Raw genomic sequence first — 21,426 nt, 5'->3', positions numbered from 1 at the left:
TTATCGACCACGAACAGAACCACAAAAAAACTGTTTATAGCAAAAAGTGACAGCTTGTTTTCCTCAGTGGGAACAAATGACCTGTAATGGTTTAAAGCTGCCACTTGTGTCCCCGTGTATTTATGTATTTATGTATTTATGCTCCGGCAGAGTGAAAAACTGCCAAAGCTGGCCGGACATGTGATTGTTAAACATATGATTACAATTAGGCAGGAACCAAAATGTCCCAGTATAGGAGTGTACATGGAAACCAGTCATTCACATCAGGAGGAACAAAGGCCACGGATCTACTCTGAAACAGAGAAATTCCACAATATCTCCTCCAAACTCATCAACATGGTGGAACAGAACCAGAATTTTACCCTCTAACACTTCTGGGTATGAACCCATATGTTACTAATAATCCACACGTTTGTGTTTGTCCAACATCAGCCGAACAGCAACCAAAGCTGGCACACAGGAACATTTACCTGATACGATATAACCACATATAACAACGACTAAAACTGAACGATAGTGTAGTATGGACATGGGCAAACCATGACTATGTATTTACCTCATATGCTGCTAAGGCTAACGGTCAGGTGTCTGAGCTAACACCCAGCATGCATGAACAAGCAGAAACTGGCAACTGACAGTTTTTTAACAGCATCAGGATAAAAACTGCAGATCAGATTTATTATGTTGAGAAAATGTTTAGGATGAGCGACACGAGCTCTGATCCAGCTCCAGCTCACAGTCGTGGTGGATCATGAAAAGCTCTCTGACTGCTTTGTGTTTTTGTAGCGTGACTGTGACTTTTCAGTGATTCAAACTATTCTGTACAAGTACACTGTACGTCCTACATCTTATGTCTCATTACTGAAGAAGGGGGGAAAAGCCAAACCATTAAACTCAAGTTGGCTTTGGTCCATGAAACATTTGTGCCCAGGGTCTGTAACTTGATGCGCCAGACATGGCTAACTGCATGGAACAAAGATTTGGAAACTGAAATCTGACCACAGACCAAACGTTGCTGGATGAGACAAACAGCTTCGAACATTCCATCTGAAAAAGTCTGAAAAGCAAACTGTTTACTTCTGACACTTAGCATAAGATTTTGATTGTACAGCAGGTCGATCTGAGCAGTTGTTTTAAGGTACAGTGTGCAAAATCTCATCGCTAGATGTCAGCAGATTACAGATTGTAATCAAGTGATTTCTGTTTTCTTAACCCTCCTAATTCATGTGGATATCTTTAGCTACAGTGGACACTGTAGGACAAACACTCTGTAGTGAGTATAGTCTGTCAGTCCGCTGTTTACCTCAGCTGTTAATGGGTCCACGTCCATTTCCTCTGGAAGAAGCTGTAAAACTTTGTGAAAGGAGTCTGATGCAAGTCGATGAATCACTAAATCTCCTTTCTCTCAAACGACAGCGATACTGAGGAGAGCTGTTGAGGATATCCTGAACTTTTCTGTCAGTAGCTGTTTGCATATCTTAGCTACTGTTTACTTTTTTAACAGCTGTTAGCTACTCTTAGCCTCTGTTAGCTGCTGTTAGCCCCTGTTAGCCACTGTTAGCCTTTTTAACAGTTGTTAGCTAGTCTTAGCCTCTGTTAGCTACTCTTAGCCTCTGCTAGCTTCTGTTAGCCTTTCGCCTCCCTGAGTCTGGTTCTGCTAGGGGTTCCTTCCTGTTAAAAAGGAGTTTTCCTTCCCTCTTTCGCCAAAGCACTTGCTCATAGGGAAAAACTGAATTGAATTATTAAAACTCTTTTAAACGGTTCAAACATTGTTAGACTCTTAGTGAATAAACTGTCACACGATGTAGGAATGTTATCAAACTGTTTTTCAGGGGAAAAGTGCGATTTTTAGGATACTTGAGCCGAACATTAGCTTTCATAATGTTAGCTTATAAAAAATTGATGCTGTTTTTAATCTGGCTTGTTGTCAGCTATCCAGAGACCAGAGGCCCACATATTTATGCATGTTTTTGTGTGTTAGAGGAACTGACTTATTTAGGAGATGAAGCTTGAAGTGAGGAAGAAGAGGTAGGAATGAAGGAGGCGAGAGAGCAATGGTGGAGGAGAAAGAGATAATGAGAAACAGATGATAAAAATATGTATTAATTTTAAATAATCTTCATAGTTTGAAAGAGCTAGCTGTAATCTTTAAATCAAAACTAATACTGTATACCATGTATGTGGTTGGTGGTTGGTCTCTAACCACATAAACAAAATGTAATTGGACATAAGAGCTAACGCTAATGCTCCCCCTCATCAGATTTCAGAAACAACCAGATATTCGTCATGGTTACTCAGTCCATCTTTCACATACATCCTACTGTATCTTAATAACTGTACTGTTCCCACAGTGCACCGACACCTCTCCTCCTCCCTGTTGCTCAGATGATGTCAGTGATGGGGGATGACTGGTCTCTCTGTTTCAGAACAAAAACCCAGCTGACTCACTGCACAACCTTCACCGTGTGTGTGTGTGTTTAGCTCCATATCTGGGAAGTGAGCTAATATCGGTCTTCAGGGTCTAATTTTAGAGTAGTGTGTTTTATTGCAACACCAAGGACGCAGTGAGCCCATACAGTCTCCCTCTCACACTCAGTCCTGATGTTTCCTATTCTGTGGGTCCAGAGAGCGAAGCCGGGCCGCACTCAGCCAGCTGGAGCCAGAAAACTATGACACCAGGAATCATCCACGGCTGATGACTTCATCATGGAGAAAAACAGAGGAATTAGTTAAAGGGACAGTGTGACAACAACAGATGCCTCAAAGCACTTTCTATTGTAAGGTAAAGACCGTACAATATTACAGAGAAACCACAACAATCAGACAACCTTCATTAGTAAGGCTCAAGAGTTGGGAGTTCGCCTTGTAATCGGAAGGTTGCCGGTTTGAGTCCCCAGCTTGGACAGTCTCGGTCGTTGTGTCCTTGGGCAAGACACTTCACCTGTTGCCTACTGGTGGTGGTCAGAGGGCCCGGTGGCGCCAGTGTCCGGCAGCCTCGCCTCTGTCAGTGCGCCCCAGGGTGGCTGTGGCTACAATGTAGCTTGCCATCACCAGTGTGTGGATGACTGGATGTGTAAAGCGCTTTGGGGTCCTTACTAGTAAAAAGCGCTATATAAATACAGGCCATTTAGTGAATACTTGGTGACAGTGGGAAGGAAAAACTCCCTTTTAACAGGCAGAAACCTCCGGCAGAGACTGGTTGATGGTGAAGGGAGGAACACAGAACAAAGACATGCTGTGGAAGAGAGCCAGAGATAATAATAACTAATGATTAAATGCAGAGAAGTGTATAAACACATAGTGAGTGAAGAAGAAACACCCAGTGCATCATGGGAATCCCTGGCAGCCTACGTCTATTGCAGCATAACTAAGGGAGGATTCAGGGTCACCTGGTCCAGCCCTAACTATATGCTTTAGCAAAAAGGAAAGTTTGAAGCCTAATCTTGAAAGTAGAGATAGTGTCTGTCTCCTGAATCCAAACTGGAAGCTGGTTCCACAGAAGAGGGGCCTGAAAACTGAAGGCTCTGCCTCCCATTCTACTTTTAAATACTCTAGGAACAACAAGTAGGCCTGCAGTGTGAGAGCGAAGTGCTCTAATAGGGTGATATGGTACTACAAGGTCATTAAGATAAGATGGGGCCTGATTATTTAAGACCTTGTATGTGAGGAGCAGGATTTTGAATTCTGGATTTAACAGGGAGACAATGAAAATGAAGACCCTGGAAAGGCTCATCCTGGACCAGCTCCGACCCATTGTCAGACCACATCTGGATCCCCTTCGGTTCGCTTACCAGCCCCGTCCCAGAGCTGAGGACGTCATCATCTACCTGCTCAATCGTTTCTACACCCATCTGGACCAGCCGGCGAGCACTGTGAGGGTCATGTTTTTTGACTTTTCCAGTGCTTTCAAGACCATCAGGCCGACCCTCCTGGGAGATAAGTTAACAGCGATGCAGGTGGATGCTTCTCTGGTGTCCTGGATTGTTGATTACCTGACAGGAAGACCACAATATGTGCGTCTTCCACAGTGTATGTCTGACAAGGTAACCAGCAACACAGGGGCACCACAAGGGACCGTCCTCTCCCCCTTCCTCTTCACCCTCTACACCACAGACGTCAGCCACTGCACACAGACCTCCATCTTCAGAGGTTTTCTGATGACTCTGCGGTGGTTGGATGCATCAGCAGGGATGATGAGTCAGAGTACCGGGCTGTGGTCGACTCCTTTGTCACATGGTGTGAGCAGAATCATCTCCAGCTCAACGTGGCAAAGACCAAGGAACTGATCATGGACTTCAGGAAGACCAGGAAACCCTTGAGCCCTGTTTCAATCCAGGGGGTCAACGTGGACATTGTGGATGACTATAAATACCTCAGAGTATTCATAGACAATAAACTGGACTGGGTTAAAAACACTGCTACACTTTACAGGAAGGGCCTGAGTTGTCTCTATTTTCTGAGGCAGCTGAGGTCCTTCAACATCTGTCGGACAATGCTCAGGATTTTCTATGAGTCTGTTGTGGCCAGTCCTCTGTGCTGTTGCATGCTGGGGCAGCAGGTTGAGGGTTGCTGATGCCAACAGACTCAATAAAATGATCCGCAAGGCCAGTAATGTTGTGGGGAGCTGGACTCTTAAGGTGGTGTCGGAGAGCCGGATGTTGTCCAAAATAAAGAGAATGTTGGATAATTCCTCCCACCCACTCCATGACGTGCTGGCCAGCCACAGGAGCACGCTCAGTGAGAGACTGAGATGACCAAAAAGCACCACTGAACGACACAGGACATCATTCCTGCCTGTGGCCATCTCCTCGTACATCTCCTCCACCTCACACACTGTATACTGCAATAGTTACATCCTTTTTGCACACGTTCTTCTTTCTTATTCAGATATTTATCAATATGTGACTTATATGTATATAAGTCATGTATATATTGTGTCTATTTCTTACTTAGTGTATTGTCTGTCTTTGTTACTGTTTATACTGGAGCACTGTAACCAAAATAATTTCCCCTAGAAATCAATAAAGTATTCTGATTCTGATTCTGATTCTGATGAAGGGAAGCCAGTACAGGAGAAATCTGCTCTCTCTTTCTAGTCCCTGTCAGGACTCTTGCTGCAGCATTTTGGATTAACTGAAGGCTTTATGTCCGCTCTGATTGAGTCTGTTTATGAATGTAGACAGACTTGTAGCTGATCTCAGGTCAGCAGGTGTCTTGTTCCCCTGTTAGTAGCTGGTTATCAGTGCCATCATCACTGCTGCTGAGTCTCCACCCACTGAATGAAATATGTTTGGTGCTCCTTCCTTCACAACCAGCACAACTCTGCAGCCGTCCTTACTGTGGAGGGTTTGTCGGCCATTGTTGCCTTTAATATTTTTTATGTTGTTCTGACCTGATTAAAGCCTGATGTTTATGAGCACTGAGATGTGAAGCCTCCTTTTAACACAAACCGGTCTTTGGATGGACGGCCAAGAATAAACGATTATTATTTTATCAGATGAGAGTTTGTTTTATTTCTTTTACTGACGAGACTAAAAACAAGTCGTCCGCCCTCTGAGGCCTTAAGTTCATTTAACGACCGTCCCAACTGCAGCAGCTGCAGCTCCAAGTGCAAACAGCAGGACGCTGTCGTCAGGCAGATCCTCGGATCGTACCCTGTTACCATGCCCCACTGCAACTGTTGGCCCCGGCCATTGCCCACTGTCTCCACAGTGCATATTTGAAATGGTGAGGCAGGGAGGAGCATGGCAGAACACATGGCTATGCACTCTCTGTTATCAGCTCACATGTCCTCATAAATAACACTTTCAACTCAGAGCCTCCTGATTTGGGTGAACTGCCCTCAGAAAGCTTTGACTCGACTCCAGGATCAAATATTTAAGCTTGGAGGCTGAAAAACGGAGCAAAGCACCAAACCTGCAGTTCTCCTAATGTCCACTGGAGGCTCCAGCAGTGTGTCCATCAGTGTTTATGGGGCCTGCGTCCTGTCAGTTTGTTGTCAGCATCATGTGACAAGCAGCTCATATCTGCTGAGGTCTCCACAGCTGCCTGGGCATCTCCGACTTTGTCAGCGACATTTCTGCGATTCCGGAGAACGAGAGGGAATTTCAGAGGTGAAAGCAGCTCATAGTTTGTTTTACAGTGACACGGACGCTCGTGTGCTGAATGTCAAAGGCCTCCAGGGTGTGCAACAATCTGCTGACAGATCTCAGCTGTGCCTCTTTGTGTCTGTTATCACTGCTGTGGCTGTCCACATGAGCCAAACCCGGAAAACTCCAACAGCCACCAACAAGATCGCTGCCTGCGATTGGGGTTCCATGGGTGACACAGACTTTTGAATCACTTTATTCAGGAAAATCACAAGTGTGGGATAAATAAAGTCCATCCTTCATCACTGTCCTCACCTGTGTATCCATTTCATGGCACAGGGAGCTGGAGCCTATCCCAGCCTTCAGTGGGTGAGAGGTGAAGTTCACTGTGGACAAGTGTTCAGTCCGTGACAGGACGGACAGATGAAGCGTGTAGGAAAAGAACAAGAACATTTTCCAGCGTCTTAAAATAAGCATTATTGAGTTTAAAAAGCTGAAATAGTTACAAATGTATGCAAATATAAAAGCTACAAATGAGAATAAAACAGATCTGCAGTAGTGTAGAAGTGTTCTTACTGGAGGCAGATGATGTCATAACCTACAAAGAGCAGTTAGCAGCTGCTCTCAGCTATAATACATATATTACATGTTTGTTTATAATGTCAGCGTTAGCCACATATTATCAGCTATCCGCCATCTTTAATGACGTCTCTGGTCAGCAGCTCGGTCCACGTGTCATCTCGCACGTCGCCTCAGTGTTTAAGTTTAAATGATGCGATCCGATTATGTTTCGTACGCTACGTCTCCAAACAGAAATGCAGAGAGATTTTTTAGAGACAAGCTTCTTTTCACTGTTTAATGTTCAGACTATAATTTGCATTGGCCACCGTGAGGCGTGTTTGACCATTATTATAAGATGCTGTAGATAATTTCATACGTGCAGTCAGAAAGTCAGGCCCTGGATCAGGATGCACTCCATCAGGTCAGGAATGTGAACGGCTGCAGGTGCTCCATCCTCCTGCTTACAGTATCATAGGGAGATACTTCCTCTTCTTTGATTGTTTTTAATCTTAAACTACCAAAAAACTTTTATTTGTTCACAGAAAATGATGAAAACACTCAGAACCAAATCCTGCAGTTCCTCTGATGTCCACCAGAGACTCCAAAAGAACAAACATGTTTATGATGTTTGGTCTCTATCGTTAATTTAACCTTTATAACCTTTATAACTCTCACTGAATGAACGTGAGAGAAAGACCATCTCTGAATGGAGGAGGGGCCTAAGGGTACATCTGTCACCATCTTACAATGCTGTGATTGCAGCCATTCCCCAACTCTCTGTGAATGGGACGCATGGTTATTGATCAGTGGTTGTTGATCAATGACTGACCTCACAGCTTATTGTTTATTCAGTGCTGCTGGTTCCAGTCATTATGCAAATGTCCTGTTCATAAGGTTGAAACCTGCAGTCAGCTGAGACTGAAGAAGTCACCTGATGATGATGAAACGTTTCTCCCACTGAAACGTCCAGATGAACAGAATCAACCTGTTGGGATCATCGTGGTGTTAGATTTCGGAAAGGATGGTTATCTAGGATGTGCCTATTGGCAAAGGATGTGATTGATCAGGTGTCAGCCAATGAGCGTGCAGTTCCACAGTCAGATCCCGCTACACGTGAGAACAGCCACACTCGTCATTTGATTGATTTATTTCCGCGCCGACGGCGTTTGGCCTGTTTGTAGGATCGTAACTGTGCATAACTGCTGATTTGAAGCTGAAGGAACATTAACGGGATCACTCGGATCAACAGCTTTTCTACTTCTTCAGTAAATGTTCCCAAGGCGCACTTTAAATACATCATCATCATCATCATCATCATCACAGTGTTTAGATTCTGCTTTCTGACCTGTTGACATGACATTAAAAATGTTTTTTGTTGTTGTATTTATCTTTAATAATCGTGTCCTCTGTTGAAAAAGATAAGAGGGATATATAAGGTTGTATAAGGTGTTTCAGGTGAGTAGCACTGTGGTGAATGCTGGTCACTGCTGCCCTCTGCTGGTGACAGATGCTCACAGCACTTAAAAGGACCAATCGGGTTTGTTTTCTTTGCTTCATCTGTATGAATTAATAATTACAGATATTTAGAAAGTTACAGAGTCAACATGTAACAGCATCACAGAGTTTTAATAATTTCACCTGTTTGTCCTTATTTTATTAACATCAGTCACACTGATAAAAACTGAACAGTGAGTAATCATCTATAAGTTTAATAAGTCAAGTTGAATCCTGTTGCACATGGAGGAGCATCTGTAAGTCTTTAGTCCATGTTTGTAGTCTTTGTAGAGTGCATTTTAAGCTAACACTTTCCAGTCACTGTGCTAAGCTAACCACCATCCTGGAGGAGACGGTGCGGTTAGCATGCAGCCTCCTGCTGTGCAGAGGTCGCCGGCTGCATCATTTCCTCTGCCGCCTCTTCCTTTGCGTTGCTGATGGCGTGGTTTCCGAGGCAGGGAAACAGCTTTCTGATGGTGTGTCTGAACGGGGCGTTAAGGTAGAAGAAGATGAGTGGGTCGAAGCAGAGGTGGAGCACGCTCAGCAGCAGCGTGGACTCCTTCCCCAGAAACAGCCGCTTCTTGGTTTCACAGTCTGTGATGACTTTGGTCTGGGCCAGCGTGTACGGCGTGCGGACCACGTGGTAGGGGACGAAGCTGAAAACGTAGGCCAACGCCACGGCCGCCACGCTCGCCGCAACCTTCCTGGCACTCGCCCAGAGTTTGGGGTCGCTGCGGCTGCGCAGGAGCTTTTTGACGGCCAGGGTGCTGGAGATGAGCGTGGCGGCAGAGGCGTTGAGGAAGAGCGCCGTGCAAAGGAAGACGGTGAGGGCATGCCAGTGGAGGCTGATGTCCTCCTTCAGTGAAGAGCAGCTGAGGTAGGTCTGCTCCTGCAGGAGCAACAGAAACAAACAAGTCTGAGGCACAGCGTCACCTCCTTCTGCTCAGAGGACAAAATGTCTCCAAGAGCCGCCGCTGGCCTGCACGGTGCACTTTAGAAATGTGAATCGTGCACCTCCAACAGTCACAGAGGATTATTGTCAGGACTGTTGCCTTACCTTGACCTGTTTTATGGGCAGGGCCATGTTGGGCACCATGATGAGCAGCAGCAGCAGCCAAACGACCAGCGACAGCAGCCGGGCGAAGCCGACCTCCTGCAGCCGCAGAGAGCGCACAGTGTGGCATTCCTGCAGGAGGACACTCACATTCTTGTTTCTGACGTCTGAAAACAATTTCAATCTAAATACATAAGAAAGACCGAACGGTGCGTCGTGCCCGCTAACCCGAGTGCTGCTTTTGAACAGTCAGAAGGCAGGAGAGTACCTGCAGGTAGCGGTCCGTGATGATGAAGGCGAGGAAGGCGATGGATGCGTAGAGGCTGATGTAGATGGTGACGGCGCTGGCCTGGCAGTGGAACACCATGAGGTTCCACGGCGCCACCCCGAGGTCCTTCATGATCTTAAAGGGCAGCGCGAGCAGGAGCAGCAGGTCGGCCACCAGCAGGTTAATCAGGTAGATGCTGGCGCTCTTCTGCTGAGGGACACAAAAACATCTAAACATGGACACGGACTCAAATCATCAGCTCTGCCTCTACAGCCACCTGTGCTGCAGCTGCCTTAATACAATTTAACCAGGTGAGTGTTTAAAATAATCATCCTTCATGCAGCTGTTGTGAAGCAGTTCTGTTGCACCTTTTAACATGAGGGTCTGTGGGGACTGACTCACTGTTGGCGCCTCCAGTGGACATTAGAGGAACTGCAGCTCTGGAGACAATAAATACATTCTAACAAATTAAATTCAAAGTGACCAAAAGGTCTTTGAATTTGTCCAGAACCTGGAGTTTGGGTAAGGTGGGAGTACTTACACCACACAGGCGTAAATGTGTGTTCATGGGTGTTTTTAAGTGAAGGCTGTGCTGAAGTGTCTTACAAACCTTTTCCATTAGTACCTAATCGGATCGACTTGGCAACCGTTCGCCATGGTTTCCAGGATTTTCCATTAGGTCAAAGTACCTGCTCGCCCAGGCAGGTAGTAAAATGTGACGTCATCAGACTGCATGCCACCGATTGGCCGGTCAGAAGCGTCACTCGATGAGTCATGAGAGCGTCTCATTCACAAAAATTAAAACTGTTATTTTTTAAACTCGGAAACGAGGGAAACGTCTACAAAAGAAAGGCCACAGAGCGAGCAGCAGGTTTATTCTTGCCTCGACGTCCGCCTTTGTTGTAGCGTTCGTATCGCATATTATTATGTCGCTGGACACGCAGATGCGTTGCTATGACGACAAGCACGCACACTGGGTTGTAATGGAAAACCAGTCAATCTGAGTAGGTACTGATGCAAAAGGGGTTTAACTCTGCGGTCTTTTTGTCCACATCTCCATCTGAGAGCCTTGAGCACAGAGGAGTCAGAGGCCGACGGACGATTTCATTTTAAAGCTTCATTTTTAAAACCTCGACTCTTTTCTAAATCTTCTTCTATGTCCGAGGAAAAGAGAAGCTTACTGTGAGTCACGGGGTCAGACAAATCCTCATTCCAGCTCATTTCACCACAACTGACCACAAATCCTCACATCACTTCTTCTTCTCTTATCTGATACGTGCTCTTCAAGCGCCTTTACACTGTCATGTGACACCTCGCCACGGGACATTCGCCTCACTTTTCACCTCATGTGTGACCTCGGGTTATCTCGAGTCGTCCCGCCTACCTTGGCTCTGGGGCTGTGGATGAAGGCCCACACTGACACCAGATTTCCAGGCAGACTGATGATGAAGATGAGGATGTAGAGAACTGTGAAGGGTCCCATCTGGTCGTTGACGATGCAGGACTTCTCCGGAGCGCCGCCAGTGCTGAGATTGATGGCAGGAGTCATCGTGAGGTGATGTGGCGCTCGTCGGGAGGTGAAAGCAGAGAGGCTGCTGGGCTGCTCACAGCTGCATTCACTGTCGGCCTGAAACAGGAAGAGGATCCACTCCAAAGGTTAAACCACAAAACCTCGTTTGTATTACGGCCTCTGTAGAAACGCAGAGAGATCGATTGAGCACATTTAAAAAAACGTGTGATTGCATTTTTATCTGTCTGCACTGAAAGTGTTGCAGTCAGTTTAAACACACTGGTTTCATTTATTTCCCAGTACCTGCAAAAAATGTTTGTATTTCATAAATTATTTCACATTTTTGGCAGTGGATTCATGAGAAGCATGAAAAAGTGGCCAGTTTAGGTACAGGTGCATAGATTTGTAGGCGGGCATGAATGTGTTAAAGGGTCGGTGAGAGGAAAGTTGTGTCGGTCGACAGGGAAAAGTGGAAAGCTCTGCAGCAGGAGGGAAGCAAAGAAGAAGCAGGAAGGTTTGAGGTGGGGAGGAGGTGTTACAGCTGCTGGCACCAGCCAATGAGAGTCCTTTTAAACTGTGAGAGGTCATCGGCCAAGCAGGGGGCGGGGCTCTGAGAGACCCCGCCGTATGCAGTGTTTCAAACTGTTATATGCAAGTTTGCACATCTGCAGCAGCTGTGACACACACACACACACACACACACACACACACTCTTGTTTTCATATCTTAGTGAGGACATCTAACTGACATAATGTTTTCCCTAGCTGCTTACCTTAACCATCAAAAATGAATGCTAACCATAACCATAACCTAACTGTAACCCTGACTCTAAAACCACATTTTGAGTCTCAAACATGTCTTCAAACTCGTGGGGACGGGGATTTGTCCCCGTAAGGCTGTTGGTCCTCACAAACATGGTACACACACACACACACACACACACACACACACACACACAAAGAAACAGAGACAAACGCATTAAACTCAGATTCGGGGAGCTGATGTTCAGGTTGTGAGTGTGCACAGAGCAGCAGCACAGACACGTTTCTCTCGTCTTTATAAGAATTCATACAGCTGCTGCTGCAAACAGGACGTGCTGATCAGCCGCGCACAGTCTCATCTGATCTTAACTGACACGTGTCTGTAATGTGTCCGTGATGTGACTCTGTGTTCAGGGAACTTTCTCCCTGCAGTGTAAACAGACTTGAATCAGGCCCTGACACAGAAAAAGGTTTACAGCCGACGGCTTCAAACACTCAGCTGCACTAATTTTCCTCTCACGCTCACAGTGGAAATCCAGCACGTCTACAATTTCAAACTCACAGGTTTTTGTCAATAAGTTTTGAAATCAGAGGAATCATCATGAAGCGCCCTGTTTGAAGTTTGTTAAAGCGTCTGGTTTACCTCAGATCTCTCACCATCTAAACCCTGAAAACAAGCAGCAGCTACTGAATCCTCCCGATGTGCCCACAGAGCTGCTCACAGCTGGTTTCAGGTCTTCTTCATCTTCTAACAAACTCCCCTCAAACTTGTTATTTCTGATGTTTTTAGATGTTTTCTTATCGTGAATCATTTCCTGTTATCTGCATTATTATAAGCAGCCACAAACCAGATGAACTGCACATCTTATAAAACATTAAACCAAAAGTGTTGGTTTTGAGGCTCAGTACAGACAGCGGGAGCATTTATAAATGTAACTGTCACGTAAACATAAAAAGGCTGAGAAGCTGCTTTCTATGTTTACACACGAGCCTCTGACCTCTGAGCATTTCTGCTTTTTTAGAAACAGCAGCGAGCTGTGGCAGAGCCGAGGTGTGAGACGGGCACATGCTGAGGTGCAGGATGTAAAATAAGCTCTGTGGTCGCAGCAAACCTGTGTGAAGCAGGAAGTCAGAGAAAAGAAAGCTCGCCATCACGGGAGCTCATTTTCATGTCGAAGAAAAACAAACTGATACAGATCCTCTGATTACAGCTGCAGACCATCAGCACTCATCCTCTCCTGGTAATAATCCTCTCAGAGAGGATCAGCAGGTAAGAAACATCCTGTAACGTCGAGTCAGGATCACAGATCTGCTGCATTTAACTGGGAAAACATTTCTTTTTAATCCCATCAAAACCACAAAAACTAAAATAATTAAAACACCCAAAGCTGAACTGAGCCAGCCGCTGGGAGCTGCACACATTAAACAAGTTATTTCCACCTGCTTCTGCACAAAAAGTCACATTTTAATTTGCACAAATCCACCCTCCGTAATGAAACATTTGCTTTCTTAGAGCGGGGCGTCCTCCCTCCACGGCGCTCGTTTCCAAACGGTAACCAGACGTCAGAAGTTAAAGTAGGGTGACCAACCGTCCGCTTTTTTTGCACTCGTTGACTTGTAAAAGCCTTTATGACATATTTTATTTCACCATTCATTAACGGCACAGAAAGGGTATCATTTAAATATGTTAAAATCTTCTCTGAACAAACAGTATAAGTTCTTCATGACGGGGCCAAGTGTCTTTTTTTTTGGAAGTCAAAATATGTTCACCCTAAGTTAAAGCCCGGCTGAGGCGGCTGAGCGTGGTGGTCGATAGTGATGCTATCAGGAGGCCGCTGCTCGCTTCACGCCCCAAATCAAAATGGAGGATGCCAAAAAGCACCCTGGGGGGCCATGATGTCCCCAACACTCACACAAAGGTGTTTTACCTTAACAGTTTTTCCCATGAGGGCCTCATTCGTTCTGAAAGAGCTCCCCATCGATGGAACAGGAAGTCCTCAAAGTTCTCGGCCCAAACCAGGAGAACATGGCCTCGAACACGATCTGACTTCCTCTCTGTCTGTGGCTTCACCTGAACACTGGCTTTTTTTCAAGCCTCACAAACGCTGGTATTTTTAACGAAACAGGAGAAGAGAGCGCTCGTCTTCAGGACTATTTTCAGCAGCGGATGAATCCACATTCTGTGAATATTTGTGGCAGGAGGACGACGCATGTGCACCCAAGTAAAAATAAACTGTGTCGCCAACAGTGGGTCATTTTTCATCCAAATAAGGAGAATAAAGCAGGAAAATTTAGACGAAGGAAATCGTCTGTACTGAGTCACACAAACTGGGGGAAAATCAGCTTTACAGAAAGTGACACCGGGGGTTTAGCTTTCTCTGAAAATGAAGAGTCATCTAAAGGTCATGGCACTCAGACACCAGGGTTTGGGACTAGAATTTCCACCTGCAGCTGCAGTCTTATGATAAACAAGCAGAGGAGGCAGAAATGTCCAAACCCGAGACCACAGAGACACGAAGAGGTGAAAGCTGAAGGGGAGAACCACGAGTCCCAAGATGCATTTCTGCATGCGCTGAGGAACCTGCTGCTTTAGGATAAATTCAGTGTTTTTATCCCCTGAACCTTAAAAAGGAACAGCCTGTATATAAAAGATGGACAGCATAGTGTTTACACACTGGTTTGTAGACTTTGGATTTTGACGTACAAACGGGGTCCAGAGGTCCAGTTCGGGGACTCCAACGAGCCGAGGCGAAGCCTAGCAGACAGCTACAGCTACCTGCCAGTCAAAGAGGCCACGCCCCTAATAATGCAAACTTTACGCCTTGATACAATTAAACAGGTGAGTTACGTACAGTTGTTGTGAGGAATTTGCTCAACCGTTTCTGTATCAGGCTGTAAACATGTTTCGCCTCACTGCTCGAGCCCCTGCTGGATGTTAGAGGAACTGCAGCTTTCGGTTCTTCATTTGTAATCCTTTAACACAGCAGTATGAAATATTGAGGAGAGGTCAGAAAATAAACCTACTCGCTGTAAAAGTTGTGAAAAGATTACCAAACTGTCACAGAGGTGACATTTCCTGTTCTAAATCAATCAAAAAACCCCAAAGACACACAAGCTCAGCACGAAAGGATGTAAAACCACCAGAGTGACACGAAAGCGACCACAGAGACATGAAATGATCAGACAGAAAACTACTGAAAGGAGACGACGAGATCCGAGAACGGGAGCAGGAAGAGAAAAGAAAATGACTGTCTCAGATCACAAATCTCAACTCTGTTGGTTCATTATTTCACAGTGTGTGTCTGTGTGTCTGTGTGTCAGTGTGTGTCTGTGTGTGTAAGTGTGCCGGTCATCCATTTCACATGGTTCCCCTGAAACAGACAGAACATTCCCACAGAGTCATGATCGCTGCTTTGTTTCCTCTTAAAAACAAACCTGAGTGAATCGTCCCCTCCCGCCTCGTCCCCTCCCGGGCTGTCAGACCGCGTGTTGGATCCCTAAGGGACTGAGCGGGGCCTCCAGCTTCTCTTCGGGTCCTCTGGGTGTGTTTGATTCGGTGTGTCAGTGCAGATCATGTGCTCGGAGCTGCGGAAGCTGCAGACAGATGGAAGGTGTTTTCCTGCCTGTTAGCAGCACGCTGCTGCTGTCGTCAGTGTGACCACAAGCCCCGCCTCCCTGACACACACACACACACACACACACACACACATATATGCATATTGAAGGCGTTTCCAGCAACTGAGTTGTGAGTAATGATTCTTTACAGATAAATTTAGCGACTTCTGGTTTATCTGGCGAGGCTGATCGCACTTATCAGCTTTTAGCAGAAGTGGAGAAAAAGCAAAAGTCCACAGAAGAGAGGAAGGGGAAGATGACGTCACTTTAACAGTGAAAATTTCAGCTTTAGTGAAAGAAAAGAATAATTAAATGTAATCTAAATAAATGGTTAGACATCATCTGACGTGTTTGTGTGACAGAAATCCCTCAGCAGGTCCCGGCACAGAGCGAGCGACGTCCACAGGTGAGTTCACACCTGCGGTTCTTCTGACCCGCTGCAGCTCATCAAGCTCTCTGTGTTTTCTTTAACACGAGCCCACACTTGGAGCTCAGCCCAGCACAGCCGCCGTGTGATGATGTCATGTCAACACGGAGCAACTTCTCTGAGGAGCATTTCAGCTCCTCGTTGGATCTGAGCCCCGATGAACGAAGCTCTGAGAGAAAAACTGGCGCCCGGCACCAGCACGTCAGTTAGAAACACACCGGGTCCTGTGGACAGGCGGGCGGCTCGGACGACTTTGTGAATGTGATAACTCGAGAACACGACTGAATCTCAGTGACCTCGACTTAAAGGTCAGAGGTCGAGTTTCCTGAAAACTGAGGTGAAGGAAACGTAGGATTTTCATACCGTACCTGCTGGGAGGCCGAGGGCGAAGCATGAACTCCCCTCTGAGCCTGGTTTACACATGACTGTGATGATTAATGCTTAACCTCAGAAACATACGCACAACTACAGCAGGTGTCGTAAACACAACAGCTCAAAGCTGCACTGCTTGTGTTTGTTCTGGGAAAAAGCACATAAACAAATTCATCTCAGGAGCGTGTGGATGATGTGATGCGTGATTTAGCCCCGCAGGCTCGTTTTCATGTGCAGAGCCTGCATGCAGATGACACTTAAAGGCAGTGAAAACATGTAAGCACAGCCAAGAACAGGAAGCATGATGAATGATAAGGTGAAGATAGAGTGATAAACCAGTGTGAGATCTCTGATGAGGAGAAAACCATAGAAATAGTAGAAACAGTCAAGCCTGCACTTCTTACGCTGCAGGTTTGTGCTGCATCCCTGCAGGAAGTGTCTGCTGGATGCGGATGTGTAGGAGGGCGGGACGCGCTGTGATAAGTATCTGCAAATTGAAGCACGGTTTCCCACGCTGTAAAAATCTCTGCAAAAACACGCGACAGTGCGCTGTGTGGATGAACGCGAAGGAACCGAGAAACTCTTTGCAGGGAAAAAACTTTCAGCTGCTTCACGCACAGAGATGAGGAAGCGCAGTTACACAAATGTAACACACTCGCTGCTCCATCATTTCAGATGATTTTCAAATTAAATTCATGTCCAGAGAAAAGACGCAGGCAGACTACTAACAGGATGTGACGTCACAACATGTGCAAGACGTCTTTCTTTGTTATGGAAAACAAATTAAAATCACCATTTAGTTTAAACGTTTCTGTGCAAGAAAAACAGTGAAAGTTATAAATGTGCGTGAAACACAGACAGCTCGCTTCAGCTGTGAGGCGAAAGCGCTGAAATCAGAGTAATAAAACGGACAAAGGGAAAGATGACCAAGACATTCTCCTGACCTGTGAACATCGGCGTCGTGACGTTTGTTTGCGGTCGCTTCGTGCAGGAGAACATCAGCAGGTAATATTTTATTGGTCAGGAGCAAAAAGACTGACGGTGTGTTTGAATTAACCTCACAGATGCCACAGATCAGACATTCAGTGTTTATTTGGCTCAGGTTAAAGTTTCGTGACTTTAGTTTAATGTCTCACTGGAGCACACGTTAGACTGAATCATTCACTGTTCTTTATTATCTGGTGTTAAATTAAAACTAGCATTAAAAATCATTTTACACAAGGAGGAAAGAGAAGGCGCGTTTCCACGTCTGAACCAGCTGACCCCGTCCAGAAATGATGACATCATCTGTTTTTAATATTTATTCAACTGTTTTCTAAGCACCAGCTGTCTGTTAGAATTACTAACATAAAGAAAAACTAAGTAACGTCTGATTTGTGTGTTTTTCGGTCATGTTGCGTTTAACTGTTAGTGAAACACGTCGCAGACAGAAAACTAACCCCGCCCATCAACGCGACTAAAGGCAGGAAAGTGTCCGTTATAACTAAACATGTTAACAGCACCGCCACACTTATATCATAGTTTATGATACAGCCTGTTTATTTCAGTGCGGTGGGGAACAGTTCTTACCAGTTTGTCCTTGGAGAGTCCACACCAGCCCAGATTTCCGAGGACACAGCTCACGTGGGTGTTTCTATGATACTATCATTTATCCACTTCAGGTAACAAAGTCAGACGGAGTTACCGCAGTGCCGCTGTTTGATTCACGGACACCGAGAGGCTGGGAGGACGCAGGGATGTACCGCTCATGTCCCTTTGAAACTGAAAAACTGCGACACACATGGAAACGTGTGGATGATGAAAACAGCGGCTCTACAGTCTTTGTGTTTCCCTGACGGGCATCAGTAATAAAGTCATAGATGCAACTTCATTCACCTTCATCACGTTGGCTAAAAACTATTTTCCATTGTTTGTCCAACCATTGAAAATCAAGCCGCTGCTGCTCTCTGCTGAGAAACAAGTCCAATGTCCAAAACTTCTTTACGTTTTATTTATCCAACAAACAAAAGATCAGTGTTTGTTGTTTCTTGCTTCTCCTGCTCTGGTGCAAATCCACGGGCCCACCCCGGTGCATGCTGGTCCTATACTCTTCCTGTCTGACTTTCAAAGATAAACAACAAAACAAAAATTAAGCAATTATTAACCTACAAATCAAACTTGTAAATAACCCAAAAATAAAGTCACCACAAAGTAAACTGAGAACAAATTTTAACATATTTCAAAGTAATAAATCCAGCATTATTTTTGTCTTTAGCTGAATTAAATAATTAATGAAACATTAATTTAATGATTGTTTTGCTTTGCCAGCGCACCTCTCAAAGAAGTCGCTAGATGGCGCCGTGTGCTCGGGATAACCGAGCAGGGCTGCTGTGCAGGGGTTTGGCATGCAGGTGAGTCTCAAAGCAGCATGTAGCTCTGATGAGAGTGTGGTGACTCAGTGGGGAAGGTTTAATGCGCCGGACTGCGTGAAAGTGGATCACATGACTCGCTGTGACACAACGAGCCAACGCTGCAGGAAGGTTAAATGGGAAGTGTAGAGATGCTGATTAGAGACAGCAGGTCTGCTTTGTGCGCCGTCTGCAGTGCTGATACTGATCATCAGTGAACTCTCAATACCTGAACCTGAGGTTTGACTGAGAACCACACGAGAACCAGAACGTGTGATTTACTCACACATGACCCGGAGTCTGTTCAGCAACAACAAGGTGACCAAACCTGACTGACCAGCAGAACACAGCAGCTGAGCAAAGTCTTCAGCACGTTAGAAAAACCAGAAACATCCTGGTTTTAAAGCTAAATTACAAATCTTACAGACTCTGTTTCACCAGCATGAACATCACAACCCAAAGCAGAGGATGAGGCTGGCTGCACATGCAGACAGGGAGCTGTAGTTTCCAGCAGAATCATTAAAGTCTCCGACTCTGCTCCTGAGTGGACTCGGCCCCCGCCTTTGTGAAATCAGGTCTGCGTCAGGATCGGAGTGTTTGTGCCTGCAGTCTGTTCTGAGTCGCTGTGAGGGCCACAGATATGTGGACCACGAGTTGGTGCGAGACGGAGAGAAGTTATTTTTTGGAGTTCAGAAATAAAACAGCTGCATACCTGCGCCTGAGCATGGAAGGTTTTCTGGCACTTGAAAAAGTTTATCAGCAGACTTTTGAGTGTGTAAACACAATGTGTGTTTACCATGAATTAACTCCCCATGTGATGACTCCAGCATCACTGATATTATCATTCACCATAGCAACCAGCCAGAAAAATCCCCAGCTCACCTCACCCTGCATGAGCTGGGTGTTCTGCTGCATGCCTGAGGCGTGTACCAACAGACTCTCCAAAAACAAAAGTGACAAAGGAGGAAGAGTCTGCCTGCGCAAATGTGAAACACGAATCTCACTCTGGGATCAATTCATTAACCAAAGTCAGAAGTGGCTGCAGGCCGGTGTGCCCATGCTGCACATTAAGACTTCCTGTTTGTTACTGATGCCAGGCGGCGAGCGCAGCTCAGGGAACCTGACACAGTTTTAACAGAATGATGACGCTCAGCTCAATCGTTTCACATCAGTCCTTATTTAGTCCTCATCGGTCAGAGCGTACTGCTGGCTGTACAACAGCAGGAAACCCACCGTGTGACTTTAATACTCAGATACATGCTGTTTGCTGACTTCCTGTTTGCACCTGCTTCAGCGTGCTTGACCCAGAGACAGACCAGGTCAAAAACCAGCAGCGTCCTAAATCCCCACGATGATGTCACATCAGTGAGGCGTCTGTCAGACTCAGACTTTAGATCTAAAAAAGGCTCCTGGAATCGAACCCATGTGTGTCCTCCCAGCTGGTCTGAGTGAATCCTGGAAAACTGGTGCTGACGACCACAAGCCAGTAAAGGTTGCGACTACATCGTCTACTGCGGTGACACTGAGTTTGTTCTACAGGAGCTAAACTTAATGCTGCGTGTCTCCACGTCACGCAAACAAAAGAAGACGACATGAGCAAAAAGCAAAAACACACCAAGGAGTCTGCAGTGAGGTTAAAAACTGAATTCTAGGGAAATAAAAATCATCAGGCAGCTGTTTTCCTGCATGTCTCCTAAATGTCACCAAAACTATTTGTTGAGCTCCAGATGATTGGTCAGCAGCAGGAAACTTCAGGGCAGCAAGTTTTCTGCACTGAGTTGAAGTGAAGCGTGATTATGACCCCCGAGCCTGAGAGGAGGCCAAAATAAAAAAGTAGAGCCTCTGTCCCCGGCTGGGTTAAACATGACATGCTGCGATTTTACACCCGCATCACTGACACGCTGACAGAGAAGCTTCGTTTCCTTTGCTGGGCACCGCTGTCGTACATGTTAGCTGCAATATTCTGCCTGTTGTGTGGCCGTTAGCTCGTAGTTGGTAAGGTTGTTGGTGTTCACCTCCATGCACGAGGAGGTGAGCAGAGACAGAAGGTGGAGTGATGCTCTGCTCACTGTGAAAGGTCTGAATGGTGACTCATTCCCTGCACGACCAAAGTGATGATGATCCTGAATGTGTCCGAAAAGCAGAGAGAGATTTCTGAGATAAAGCAGAGTAAAACCTGCAAGCTCATTATTTTAAAGTTCTTTTTTCATCACTACTATGAAAAAAGAACTATCAGGTATGATAAAAATATCATAGCAAGCGTCTGAGATGCCTTTGAAAGCTGTTTGATGTAACTGTAATCCAAACATCGATGTCGAGGTCGGACAAACTGGACAAAGTTTGAAGATTTTCACTGTTAAGTTCCTGAACTCTCAGAAGTTATGATGCATCTCTGCTTCCAGCGCGGTGTCTTTGTCCTTTTGAGCTCTGTTAATTTGGGGATTTACAATATAGAAAGAGCCAAACTTCCCCGTTATGCTGTCTATTGCTGCAGCTTTCAGCCTCTGTCAGTCGTGTGGTGGAGGTTACCAGAAGGGGAAATGAAACACTGTCACTTCCCTTTAGTGAGAAAAGTCCCACCAAACTCCCCTCACATCATTTCACCTATAAATCCACTTCTTTAACACCTCTGAGACGACAACAACAACAACCAGTCGCTTTCATACTCTCACAAAGGTTTCACTATGAAAGTGCTGCAAGGTGAGTTCAGGTGTTCCGGTCACTTCCATGTCCAGGTGTATAAAACCAGCACCTGCAGACTGCTCTACAAACATCTGTGAAAGGCTCTCAGGAGCTCAGTGAACCCCAGCGTGTCACAGCAGAAATCTCCTCACTACTAAATATTCCACAGTCAGCTGTTAGTGGGATTACAGCAAAGTCGAAGCGAC

At 45.7% G+C, this 21,426-nt stretch overlaps 1 protein-coding gene across 6 annotated transcripts; it reads right to left on the bottom strand.

Annotated features, from left to right (window-relative positions):
- Positions 1–8,255: 8,255 nt before the first annotated feature.
- Positions 8,256–17,852, bottom strand: gpr171 (G protein-coupled receptor 171). Of its 6 annotated transcripts, none has more exons than XM_003448970.4 (6): positions 17,721–17,852; positions 15,173–15,412; positions 10,851–11,093; positions 9,467–9,676; positions 9,202–9,330; positions 8,256–9,033 (listed from the first exon to the last, which is right to left on the bottom strand). In XM_003448970.4, the coding sequence occupies exons 3-6, from the start codon at positions 11,013–11,015 to the stop codon at positions 8,506–8,508; spliced, it is 1,032 nt and encodes a 343-aa protein (XP_003449018.1). In that variant the 5' UTR covers positions 11,016–11,093; positions 15,173–15,412; positions 17,721–17,852; the 3' UTR covers positions 8,256–8,505. The 6 variants fall into 6 exon arrangements, with proteins under 6 accessions (XP_003449018.1, XP_005474969.1, XP_005474970.1 ...); XM_005474912.2 differs by lacking the exon at positions 17,721–17,852 and adding an exon at positions 17,096–17,173; XM_005474913.4 differs by lacking the exon at positions 17,721–17,852 and adding an exon at positions 16,556–16,660.
- Positions 17,853–21,426: the final 3,574 nt, after the last annotated feature.

This window comes from Oreochromis niloticus, linkage group LG14, assembly GCF_001858045.2.
Source record: "Oreochromis niloticus isolate F11D_XX linkage group LG14, O_niloticus_UMD_NMBU, whole genome shotgun sequence".
NCBI lineage: Eukaryota > Metazoa > Chordata > Actinopteri > Cichliformes > Cichlidae > Oreochromis > Oreochromis niloticus.
Note: the sequence above shows the minus strand (reverse complement) of the source record. Positions and strands in the feature narration are given on the sequence as shown.